This window comes from Sander lucioperca, chromosome 13 (assembly GCF_008315115.2).
Source record: "Sander lucioperca isolate FBNREF2018 chromosome 13, SLUC_FBN_1.2, whole genome shotgun sequence".
NCBI classification, from domain to species: Eukaryota; Metazoa; Chordata; class Actinopteri; order Perciformes; family Percidae; genus Sander; species Sander lucioperca.
In genome coordinates, this window is record NC_050185.1 from 7,582,202 (window position 1) to 7,594,923 (window position 12,722).

General features: G+C 41.0%; 2 protein-coding genes across 12 annotated transcripts in view; one reads left to right on the top strand and one right to left on the bottom strand.

Moving 5' to 3' along the window:
• The first annotated feature begins 51 nt into the window (after nt 1-51).
• Nucleotides 52-5,581, top strand: ubb (ubiquitin B). 6 transcript variants are annotated; one of them, XM_036008994.1, is made up of 3 exons: nt 52-179; nt 811-1,725; nt 5,512-5,581. In XM_036008994.1, the coding sequence occupies exons 2-3, from the start codon at nt 821-823 to the stop codon at nt 5,522-5,524; spliced, it is 918 nt and encodes a 305-aa protein (XP_035864887.1). In that variant the 5' UTR covers nt 52-179; nt 811-820; the 3' UTR covers nt 5,525-5,581. The 6 variants fall into 6 exon arrangements, with proteins under 6 accessions (XP_035864887.1, XP_035864886.1, XP_031166684.1 ...); XM_036008993.1 differs by lacking the exon at nt 5,512-5,581 and adding an exon at nt 1,954-2,068; XM_031310824.2 differs by having other exon boundaries at nt 53-179; nt 811-1,955; nt 4,827-5,581.
• A 4,687-nt stretch (nt 5,582-10,268) lies between these two features.
• The window catches only part of abr (ABR activator of RhoGEF and GTPase), a 144,823-nt gene continuing 142,369 nt past the window's right edge, over nt 10,269-12,722 (bottom strand). For 5 of the 6 annotated variants that reach the window (XM_031310737.2, XM_031310736.2, XM_031310738.2 and 2 more), the window contains one exon: nt 10,269-11,508. In XM_031310737.2, the coding sequence (XP_031166597.1) occupies nt 11,419-11,508 (90 nt within the window). In that variant the 3' untranslated portion in view covers nt 10,269-11,418. The remainder of the gene's footprint in view (nt 11,509-12,722) is intronic. The other variant, XM_031310734.2, reaches the window with a different exon arrangement.

Sequence of the window (12,722 nt, forward strand, 5' to 3'; positions counted from 1 at the left end):
AGTGCGCTTCGGAGCAATGGGAACTAGTTTAGATGCGGACGGATATTGACAGATGACGTCTGCAGACTCCGGTATATAAGACTGGTGTTTGTCTGTACTGCAGTTTAGTTCTACAGCGGAAGCCGAAAGAAGAGGCACTGTACTAGCACAATATAAAATATTAACTGCGTTATTTAAAAGTAAGTACACATTTCTCTTTTTTTCAAGCAATAGTATTCTTATATTTGAACTATGTATACAGTAAATGTTTTTAGTCGCTTGTTTGATGACCAGTGCCATGGTTTTTTAACGTACTTGACGTTACAGTCGCTTAAGCGAATTGCAGCAGACGGTAACGATTCCTCAATCTGCCTCAAATTGACGTTAAATCTTAAAGTACAACCAAGCAGTTAAGCTACATTATTTAACTTTATACAGGTGACTTTCAGCGTCACTCACTTTGTCGTCGATTTTTTTTTAATTTATTTTTAATTTTTTTATTTTTATGGCTTAGCTACGTTAGCAAATGATAGCTATAGCAATGACTCAACATTTCCAGTAACGTTATCGTCCATTAGAGTTACAGCTGAACAAAGGGAAGGTCAATGAGATCTCAAAATGGCGCTTGGACCGGAATGGCTGCTGAGCTGCCGATAGTTCAGAGCTTCACATTAATATTCTGTAATAACTTAAACGTAATGTACATGTAATTACAGCGCTAACTTTTAAAATAATTTTGGGATTCAGATAATATCCAAATATAATAACATAATTTTATGAAACCTTTTTTGATTTGATGCTAAATAGTGATTTTATGTATCCATTTTACAGAGGTGCAAACATGCAGATCTTTGTGAAGACCCTCACTGGCAAGACCATCACCCTTGAGGTTGAGCCCAGCGACACCATTGAGAACGTGAAGGCTAAGATCCAGGACAAGGAAGGCATTCCCCCTGACCAGCAGAGGCTGATCTTTGCTGGCAAGCAGCTGGAAGATGGCCGCACCCTCTCTGACTACAACATCCAGAAGGAGTCCACCCTCCATCTTGTCCTACGTCTGAGGGGAGGCATGCAAATCTTCGTCAAGACCCTCACTGGCAAGACCATCACCCTGGAGGTTGAGCCCAGCGACACAATTGAGAATGTCAAGGCTAAGATCCAGGACAAGGAAGGCATTCCCCCTGACCAGCAGAGGCTGATCTTCGCCGGCAAGCAGCTGGAAGATGGCCGCACCCTCTCTGACTACAACATCCAGAAAGAATCCACTCTCCATCTTGTCCTGCGTCTGAGGGGAGGCATGCAGATCTTCGTCAAGACCCTCACTGGCAAGACAATCACCCTGGAGGTTGAGCCCAGCGACACCATTGAGAATGTCAAGGCTAAGATCCAGGACAAGGAAGGCATTCCCCCTGACCAGCAGAGGCTGATCTTCGCCGGCAAGCAGCTGGAAGATGGCCGCACCCTCTCTGACTACAACATCCAGAAAGAATCCACTCTCCATCTTGTCCTGCGTCTGAGGGGAGGCATGCAGATCTTCGTCAAAACCCTCACTGGCAAGACCATCACCCTGGAGGTGGAGCCTAGTGACACCATTGAGAATGTCAAGGCTAAGATCCAGGACAAGGAAGGCATTCCCCCTGACCAGCAGAGGCTGATCTTTGCCGGCAAGCAGCTTGAAGATGGCCGTACCCTCTCTGACTACAACATCCAGAAAGAATCCACTCTCCATCTTGTCCTGCGTCTGAGGGGAGGCATGCAGATCTTCGTCAAGACCCTCACTGGCAAGACCATCACCCTGGAGGTTGAGCCCAGCGACACCATTGAGAATGTCAAGGCTAAGATCCAGGACAAGGAAGGCATTCCCCCTGACCAGCAGAGGCTGATCTTCGCCGGCAAGCAGCTGGAAGATGGCCGTACCCTCTCTGACTACAACATCCAGAAGGAGTCCACCCTCCATCTTGTCCTGCGTCTCAGGGGTGGGCAGTAAAGCAATTCATGATTCCATGTTCTTAACATTATTTCCCAAGTTAATGTGCTATGTATGACATGCTATACATGCCGTAAAGTTGTTACACTTACATGACCAAAATTAAAATAAAGGATTAAACTGATTTCCTGGTGGGTGTTCATTTCCTATTGAAAACACTGTTCAGATTTATAACTGTAGTACAAAAGCTAATTGGGTAATACATTCTGGTACATGCTTTTGAATTTAGCAGACATTGATAGCATGTAATGTAGATAACTGGGTAATTAGAACTGACATATGGGAACCAATGTTGATGCTCAGTTAGCTAAGGAAAATAATCAAATATGGCACCTTGAGTCATTGCAAGCAGTAATACTCCAGGATATAAAGAGCAGTTTTCTATTAAGCTGACATGATTGTAAAATTTGTGGTCACTCCACTATTCATGAAGTGGAAGTACTGAGAAGTGGGACTTTATATTGGGAGTCCAGAAACATCCAGTGACCTTTACAAACTAAACATCAAACATACAGGATCTGATAGACTTTCCTGCTCATATTCTCTCAGTATGGACAGCCATACAATTTGTCATTTTTAATATTAAAACAGCTTTTGTTGTATTGTGCATGTTGGAAGCATTGTGTCAAAAGTAATCAAACCAGCATTTTCATAACTCACTAATTCTCTTAAGGAGTTTCCATTTCAAGCACAGTATCTCCAAGTAGATAATGGTTCACCAATAATAAGATGCTACCCAAAGCCAGCAGATTTTGATATGGTGTATATATCTATGTAGGTTTCTACTCTAGATATGGAAATTAATGGGTAAATTAAAACTATAATCAGGCTGCTACTCAGAATGAACTGCAATACTCCTGCAGAGGTTTTATAGAACTGGAGGTCTGAGTCACACAACACTTAGAAAGGTGGAAGGATTTTCTATTAATGAGGATGTGGCGCCATCTATCGTCGAGAGATTGACATGTTAGATCAAGAAAAGGCAAACAAACCAGGACAGCAGGTATTAATTAGCCAATGGGTCCGAATATGAAATTTAAGAACCAACGGGTGAGGAGGAAATATACTAAAAAATCAATTCAAGAAAATGTGTGCTCTATTGCTGTTACAATGGTGTTGGCATACCAGGGGAAATGTATGATTTCAATAGACGGAGGGAAGAGACAATATTATGTTTGGACTTGGCACTTGCAAATTGAATAGAACAAAGACTATTCTACTAAGATGGAAATTGTTTTCAGCAGAAGGAAACAGAACGTGGTTAACTTTGGCTGCACATTGAAAAAAAAAACTGTGGATATTGTTATGCCCTGGGCGTTAGCAGGCAGACAGGAGCACAATGTCTCTTACCATACTGCGGTAGGGTAGTTTAGACATACATGGCATAAAAAAAACATTATGTGTTAAAAGTCAGGAAAACATCAAGACATCAGCAGCAGACAAATTCATACATGGAAGGCTTGTTTCTCAATGTGCAGCCTAACATGTAAATGAGATGAATGTATGATGACCTTTGTGCATAAATATAGTGACAACTCAGGTAAAAAATAGGCCCTCTAAAATATTAAGAATGTTACCTACATTTAAACCCACAAGAAAGGCTAAAGTTAGGGATGACATGGTGGTCTCCAGTGAGTAAAGTAGACAAGGATTGTGCTGTGGTATTTACCATCTTATCCAAAACTAAACTGGATCAACAACACTGTTATCTGAATAATCGGGTGTCCTACCAAAGGCATTTATTTTATAGTTCTATTGTTTATAGCTCAGTTTCTGCATCAAGATCAGGAAGATGTATGATAAAGAATTCATGAAACACGCTACTTATATTCTGATAACAACCTGCACAGTAGGCTATATTTCACAGAACAGCTTTTTATTTTAACAGAAAACGGCAAAGAAAACCCTAGCATAATATCTATGCCTCTCGTATAATCTTTGGGTGATTGTCAGCCCCAGAGTTGTATGAATGTTTTATAATACGGCACGCTAGAAATGGGAACTATTTTCAGTCGCGGATGAATATCGCTCGATGACGTGTCTCTAGTATAAATTATCCTGTCCCCCCCCCCCCGGCAACTGCAGTCAGAGGAAGGTTTTTGACAGCAAGGTAGCAATTATTAACTGTAAGTACAATCGTTCGTTACATTTTTACCAGTAATAATTCAGGTTATACGCTATAGTTCTTCCATCAGTTACACAACTTCCATTACATTTTAACTGCTGTCAATTGTATTCGCTTTTAGCAGCTGGCTAACCGCTTCGTAAACAATGACTTTAAAGGCTAACGTTAGCTAGCAACCTCAAAAAAACAAAACATTTCTTAAATAATGTAGCTACGTTAACGTAAATGACCTACATTACAAATACCGTGCTGGGTTTATTGCTAGATGAAAAACAACGTGAAGACATTTAGCTAGTGTTAACTAGTAACAATGGTAATGTTACAACATTTCTAGCTGGATCGTCCATTAGCGCGTAACGTTAGCTGAACAAAACGAAGGCAAACAACAATACCTTATTTTAAAATGGCGCTGGTGCTCGAATCACCGGCCTCCTACCAGTATGTTTATGTGTAGGATTCAGTTCCCTTTTCTCGCTCGTGGTAACATAAAATAAGTAGTGTCCCGAATAATTGCGTCTGTAACATTACATGAAACGATTTAACAATGAATGTGACGTTATACCTCTGACAAGAAGTCATTCAAATAAATGGCCTTATATTAAAATGTAGATGTAAGAAGCTGTATTTAAAATTAGTCTCTATTTCATAGTAGACTTGTGAAATGAATATGGAACCTTGCTGTAGGCTTTTTTACATTAAAGGATGTTATAACATGGCACTGTCATTTTTTTACAGGTGCAAACATGCAGATCTTCGTCAAGACCCTCACTGGCAAGACCATCACCCTGGAGGTGGAGCCTAGCGACACCATTGAGAACGTGAAGGCCAAGATCCAGGACAAGGAAGGCATTCCCCCTGACCAGCAGAGGCTGATCTTTGCCGGCAAGCAGCTTGAAGATGGCCGCACCCTCTCTGACTACAACATCCAGAAGGAGTCCACCCTCCATCTTGTCCTGCGTCTCAGGGGAGGCATGCAGATCTTCGTCAAGACCCTCACTGGCAAGACCATCACCCTGGAGGTGGAGCCTAGTGACACAATTGAGAACGTGAAGGCCAAGATCCAGGACAAGGAAGGCATTCCCCCTGACCAGCAGAGGCTGATCTTCGCTGGCAAGCAGCTGGAAGATGGCCGTACCCTCTCTGACTACAACATCCAGAAGGAGTCCACTCTCCATCTTGTCCTGCGTCTGAGGGGAGGCATGCAAATCTTCGTCAAGACCCTCACTGGCAAGACCATCACCCTGGAGGTGGAGCCTAGCGACACCATTGAGAATGTCAAGGCCAAGATCCAGGACAAGGAAGGCATTCCCCCTGACCAGCAGAGGCTGATCTTCGCCGGCAAGCAGCTGGAAGATGGCCGTACCCTCTCTGACTACAACATCCAGAAAGAATCCACTCTCCATCTTGTCCTGCGTCTGAGGGGCGGTCAATAAATTATCCAATTTATTTACATGACAACCTAACCGAATAAAAGATGAGAGATTAAATGATATGGTGTTTTCCCCTTTTTTGCACATTTGCCTAGAATGTGACCACTATAAGAGTTGAGATGCTTTCCCTGTTAAAATCCAGTAGAAAATAAATTATATGGAATTGCAAAGGTTATTATAATGCATGCTTTTATATCATTCTGAGTAGGCTGCTCTAATGCACTTTATTCCCTTCACAATCTACAAGCAATTCATGATTCCACAGTGTACAAAACACTGCTGATAAGTTAACTCCCTAAACTTGCTCATTGTAACAACCTCCTACTGTAGAAAATGGATATTCCTAGGGATCAGCATCATCTCGTAAATCACATCCTGGCAACAGGGAAACATTGTGGTTCCAGGGTGAGTGTCCCATTGAACATCCCATGTCCCACCCCAAAAACCCCAGTTAGGCTCCATAGAATTAAATCAAATGAGTCTCCCTTTACAGGAATTCAAATTTTATTCATATGCTACTTAATGAAGAATTTGTTGGATACGAAATGAGAAAATATAACTAAAATACACATACAAATGAAAATACACTAAGGAAAAATGTATGTAGTTAAAGACAACTATGGGCATCCAGGGGTCTAAGCAAACATATACAGTTGCCACCTATTCTTTGTAGTGTTCAGCACACACATTAGAACCAGTTCAAGATCCAGCAGAGAGAGACATTAAAAGGCAGTGTCCTCACCATGTCCACCAAACACACTGCCAGCTTAGAAGACCTCACCACTCATGTAGCTAGCAGTCAAGCAGGGACTATGGCAAGCCCTTTGAGCGTTAATTCCAGTCTTGATTTTAAACGTCAGGTTCCTCCACTAGTTGGCTTTTTGTCAGTACTAGTTGGACACTTGTTAATGCTATTTGGATATTTCGTCTTACTAGTTGAACAAAATCTTTCACTTGTCACTTTTTTTCAGCAACTAGTGAAACCTTTGTCTAACTAGTTATAGCAGAAGCCTTACTAGTGATGCCAGGCAGCGTACTAGTAGCACCAAAGTCCAAACTAGTCAGCTGTTTTAAGCACTAGTGGTCATGTGGACTGAACTAGCACTCTAAAAGTCCTACTAGTTAACTGCAAAAGCTCTGACATGGTAACTAGTAAACATGAATCCTGGTTACTAGTTCACTAGTGAGCTACATCTCTCTGCACTAGTTTACTAGTGAAGGCAAACATGTTTACTAGTTAGCATGTTAAAGCCTCTTTTACCTTACTAGTTAACTACTGAGCCTCAAAATATTTACTAGCTGGGTTCCTGGATAGCTCAGTTGGTAGAGCGGGCGCCCATAGGAGGGTTTACTCCTTGACGCAGCGGGCCTGGGTTCGACTCCCACCTGCAACCCTTTGCTGCATGTCATTTCCCCTCTCGCTCCCCTTTCATGTCTTCAGCTGGCCTGTAAATAAAGGTCTAAAAATGTGATGTCAATAAAGACTACTAGAGATAGATACATTTAGACTTTAACTAGTTGGGTCCAGAATGTTTACTAGTTAACTAGTGAAAACCAAAGTGCTTACTTGTTAATTAGTAGCACACAATGCCAATGAGGAGGCAGGGACAAGGGGCTTTAAGGCTCTCTATTGGCTCTACTGTAAGAACTCCCTTTAGCCAAAGTTTAACGCTCTAAAGCCTGAAGAGATTCTGTGTTGATACAGACAGCTCCTTAATACACTAGCCATAGGAAAAGATGATTCTTTTTTATATTAACCACAATGAAAGAACAGAACATTTTATTTTCTGTTTAATAATTCTCTGCTTGATGTAGTTTTCCTTTCTGTCTTTTTCTCAGTAAAACACAAATATATGCAGTCATTTTTATTTCATGAATCATGATCATGAATTATAGCATTAGGACAAAAATGTCAAGAGTACTTAAAATTACTTCATGTTACCTCAAACTGCTTTGATTTGGCTTTTTTTTTTTAAATGAATAAGCTTTTGCTGTTTCATATTTCAAACAGTCTTTAGAGCAACATTGGCACGAGGGTTTCTCTATAATGCAGTTATCCATGTTCATAGGTCATTACATGTTTGAAGTGGCAGATTTACCATTATAAAGTCAGCTTTAATATGGGATCAATCCCTGTTTTAGAGACATGCTGTTAGCTGTCTACAGGGACTAAATGACAGTCAAACACACGAGACAGGTGCAGTTAAGTTGTGAGACAGCAAAACATTGTAATATCAATCAGGAGAGACTTAATGAAACAGAGATTTAAGAAACAAAATACAATTTATTTAACATGCACAGACAATATATATATATATATATATATATATATATATATATATATATGAAAAAGCCCGCCTAATTTGCATGCAGCCAACTATACTACCAGCAGTACTAGTAGTACTAGTGGACTGCATGTTGTAGTTTACATGTTAATTAGTGAGGGCTAAAAATTCACTAGTTAGGGTCTTTTAAACCTTACTAGTTAACTAGTGCTGTCCAAAATGCCTACTAGTTAATTAGTGATGCCTTTAAAATTCACTTGTTCACTAGTTGGACTTTCTCTGGACGTTACTAGTTAACTAGTAAGGCTCAAAATGTGTACTAGGTAACTGGTGAGGGGCATTTTGACCTTACTAGTAATATCCAAAAGGAGTCACTAGTGAACTAGTGACACTGATGTTTTCCTCACTAGTTAACATGACTACTGATTACTGAACATGTAAAGACTTGATGTGACATGTTGAACATTTTTTTCTTAGATTTTGGGTCTTTCCTTTAACTAGTTGAGCCTCACTCAGCACTAGTAAGCGACTGGGCACCACTAGTGAGATATTTGTTCAACATGTTGGGCTTTTTGTTGCACTGGTATATATTTCCATCATACTAGTTCAACAAAAATAAATACTAGTTAACATGTACGCTCCACTGGTTCAACTAGTGATGTGATCAAATTGGTGATGAAACCCCAAGGGTGGCCAGTGCCCCTGTAATATTAAGCCTCGGCCCCCCTGTGGCTCCCCTAACTGTGTTTATTTCATTCATTTTTAACCCCACCTTTATCCCCAAAGAGGGAGTATTATTCATGTGCTGTGATTAATCAAACGTAGAATGAGTATTCTTGTGTTTATTGTTATATGTGTATTGTTAGTCTTTTGTAGAACCAAACCTATGGAGGGTTGGTGGTATGGAACTCTTGTGCTTAATATATTTGGTACCCCTAAAATTGCAAGTGGCCCCAGCATGGCCCCTCCATTTGAAATGGTCTAGAACAGTCACTGGTGAACACATCAAAGCATGTACACTTACCACCCATCTCTGATCAGGTTCAGCTCAGCACAAGCTGCACCAACGCTACAAAGAACTCACCGAGATTCAGCATGACACACACACACACACACACACACACACACACGGCCGTGTATGAACCAAATGAGGTCCAAAATGGAAGGGTGTTTGTGTGGGTTTAGTCCAGGTGATCCGGTTTCCTCCCACAATTCTTAATTCATAAAATAAATAAATAATAACAAATTGGTTGGGTTGGTTTCAGATTTTATAATGGTTGCGTATGGGATGAAAGCCAGAGGAGGTGACATTACAGCTAGAGTGGAGCGGTGTCGTAAACTCAATTTAAAAATGTCTCTTTGACTTGCTCCAACTCCCACAACTTTCACTCTTCATACTTTATTTTAGGTCATGAAAGAAATGACACTGTAAACTCACTTCCAACTATTGGTAAAATTGACCACCAGGGGGTGCAATACCCAAATATATGAAACTATATCCAAATGTGGTTTAATCTTTCAGGATGGGAAAATGGATAGTGGTTAGGTGGGGAGGATATTATCATCATATGCTCCACATTTCCACTATATAAAGTATTTTATCCTGTTTTATATGTTGTACATGTTTTGGTTTCATATTAGCTTTATTATTGTTTTTTATTGTAAAACACTTTCCAACTTTATTTTAAAAGGTGCCACATAAATAAAGTTATTATTATTAAGTAAGTAAAGTAAAATCATCTTTCAAAACCTAGGTTACAAAGTGCTTTACAAAAGATAAAATAGGTTAAAAGAACAAAAGATAAGTACAACAATAAAATAAATTATTTAATCAGCATCAACTTACCTTGGTCTGAAAATGTAGCTCTCCTCTCTCTCTCTTGTCCGTCCATCATGGTGGGTGATGACTGTGGTGTCATTATGTTGGGTTTTAGAGAGTGTGCAGATGGCTCAGACAGCTCAGATGGAAGTGATTCAATATCCTGACAAAGACAGTATTACTGACACAGACACACACAAAGTGAGTGTTTTGGCAACTTTTATTTTACAAAAAAAAAAAAAAAAAAAAAAAAGGGGGGGTTCACATTGACATTTAGCCTCAATATTACAGTATACTGAAATTCTTCTCAAGAAGTAAAATACAACATTTTTTATTTTTTTATTTTAATCTTATATTAAAAATATCAAATAGTACTCGTCTAGCAGTGCTTACAGTATTTTAAGATATGTCGCAGGCTTGATAGCAGAAAGGTTGGCTTTGTACAGAGCAGAGATGGTCTTAGCGAGGGCCTTGCAGAGACAACCTATCTATGTGTTACCTGGCCTGGTTTGATTGACAAGCTGAACATGCAATGAGGGCAACTACACAAATCAATTCTATAGATTATACCGGTGCAGTAACTTGGAACAGGCTTGCAATGAAGCAACAAGAAAAAAAAGCTAAATGTTCCATTCATTTGTGGTTTTTTTTTTTTTTTTACCCCAACAACCCTCATGTCACAGAGTGCCCTTTCTCCTCTACAAACTGATCTGAAATGAATTGGCAGACTTTCTGTTGTTCTTTTCCGTACAGCTTACCATGGTGAATGAGAAAATCAGACTAAAAATAACATCACTACCTGAATAAACTTCAAAAAACAGACTCCTTAGAGCATTTCTCTAGTTGCACAGAACTGTACAGGCACACATATTATATATATTTAAAATAAATAGGGCTAATTTGGCCAAGACTCACTGGGGAGGGCAGTTCTCTCTGTTTGTCAGTACAGAGAGACACATCACCAGCCATTTATTACGATGGCTTCCCAGCCACTTGTACCTCAACCTCACAAGTTCTCATAGTCCCTTAAACACACGCACAGTCACTCGAGTACATCCACATCGTCACTCACACACTCTGGCCCCCTCCACCACATGCACAGAGCCAGAAACACAGAAAAAGGAGACAAACAGCTGTTGAAAAGAATTTTTAAACATGTAAATGCCATTTTTTCTGGAATGTCTCTGATCAGGAAAAAAGAAGAAGCTGGAGGCTGAGTGGACTGGTTTCTGAGATGATATCATCAAACCAGCACCTGAAAAGGGCTCACTAGATGACACCGCGACAAACACATGGGTGTGATCCTGTGCCACCGCGCCAGGCCATGGCCTCTGGACCCCCTCGATCTTCCCCACAGCGGTCCCAGAATGCCTTGTGGTCTTGTCAGCAGGAGGCGCGAAGCGGCTCTGCTCTCCTCACATTACAAACATGACATGTGACTACTAGACGACCAGGAAATCTCCTTCACCACCTCCCTACATGCTCGGCTCCATCTCTCTTCAGGACGGGGGGGGGGGGTGGTGGTTTGTTTGGGACAGACAGACAGGAGGGATGGATGTGTGTGTGTGTGTGTGTGTGTGTGTGTGTATGTGTGTGTGTGTGTGTGTTTGGGGCTGTACAGTCGAGATGAGCTGCCTGCTGGGAGGAGACGTGAGGCAGGAGGACCGAGTGGCGAGGACCGAGGTTTGTATGGAGTCTGCCACTCTCTCGTCTGCAGGTGGGGCCCTGAGGGAGGTGGGTCCTGAGGGAGGTGGATCCTGAGGGAGGTGGGTCCTGAGGGAGGTGGGTGGGGATTAAACGTCAGTGGAAAAGTAGAGCGTGTTGCGCTTCAGTTCGGCAAAGGAGATGGGAGGATGCTGCAGATAGTACAGCAGCACCTGGACCTAAGAAGACAGAAAACCAGTATGTTTGATTTGGTTAGAAACTAGAAAAAAAATATTGATAGTGCAACACGTTCTGGACTTCTAAAAAGGAGCATAATGCTATTATTATCATTTTTTTTAAAGATTATTTTTGGGGCATTTTTTCCCTTTATTTGATAATGACAGTGGATAGACAGGAAAGGGGGGAGAGAGATGGGGGATGACACGCAGCAAAGGGCTGCAGGTCGGACTCGAACCCGGGCCGCTGCAAAGGACTCAGCCTACATAGGGCGCACGCTCTTACTGTATGAGCTAGAGGTCTCCCCGAGCATAATGCTATTTTAATTATTAATGGACGTTACTTCGCAATGGACATCGTAGATAATAGATATCCAGTCACACTGAATCTAAAAAATGTGTATTGTGTGTGTTCAGATTTAACTGTGTCACAACCACTGCTGCAACTGCTGACCGTATTAATAAGTAGGTGAGACTACATTAACTAACAGATCTAATGCAACAACTGCACTAACATTTATTTGATGAATTACACAGAAGCATTTAATGAACACTCAATTAAGGAGAGAATTTAGGTAGGCAGTACAGTTTAACTGCAATGTGTTTTGTGTCGCTCCGTCCCAACTCTCAGTTCTTGTCTTCCTGAAGGTGTATTTAAACACCTGCTAGGGGCGTTAAGTTTAGCTGAACCTTCAATGTAAAAACAAAGATATTGCGGGCGCCGTAAACACAGATGCTGAACCCAAATTCATAGTCGAGCCTATCTCTCTCTCTGGGAAGTATGCTACAGTGTGTCAGGCCCCTTCACCCTTTTTCCACGACCTCCAAAAGGAGACAGTCCTGGAACAAAACATTCCCGTATCATGCAGCTGCCTAGATTCCCTGAATTTGTAAAGACACATACATATTTATACATGAAGAGGTTTGGTTATTAGAAAATATTCTCGTCCCCTGACCTGTGACCTATGAATGACCTGATGTTGTCTAAGCTTTCCCTTTGTCTCATCATACCACAACATGGTGTTTCTGGAAATTCCACCACAGATCAGACATACATATCTTTCCACGTGATTACATTTTTAGGGAATATTTAAGCAGGTTTGACTCATGAGCCGACTGCTTTGATGTTGGACTGCTGCCTAATTCAGCATTTATCTAGGAACTTTTTCTTTGCTCGGTTATATCTCTGCAGCTGTATTTTGCCTTTGTTCGTTGCT

Bases quoted from the DNA above. Each gene is read 5' to 3' on its own strand.
- ubb (XM_031310824.2), top strand. From the start codon at position 821: ATGCAGATCTTTGTGAAGACCCTCACTGGCAAGACCATCACCCTTGAG. The intron at 1,956-4,826 runs GTGGGCAGTAAA...ATTTTTTTACAG, and splicing joins TCTTGTCCTGCGTCTCAGGG to GTGCAAACATGCAGATCTTC.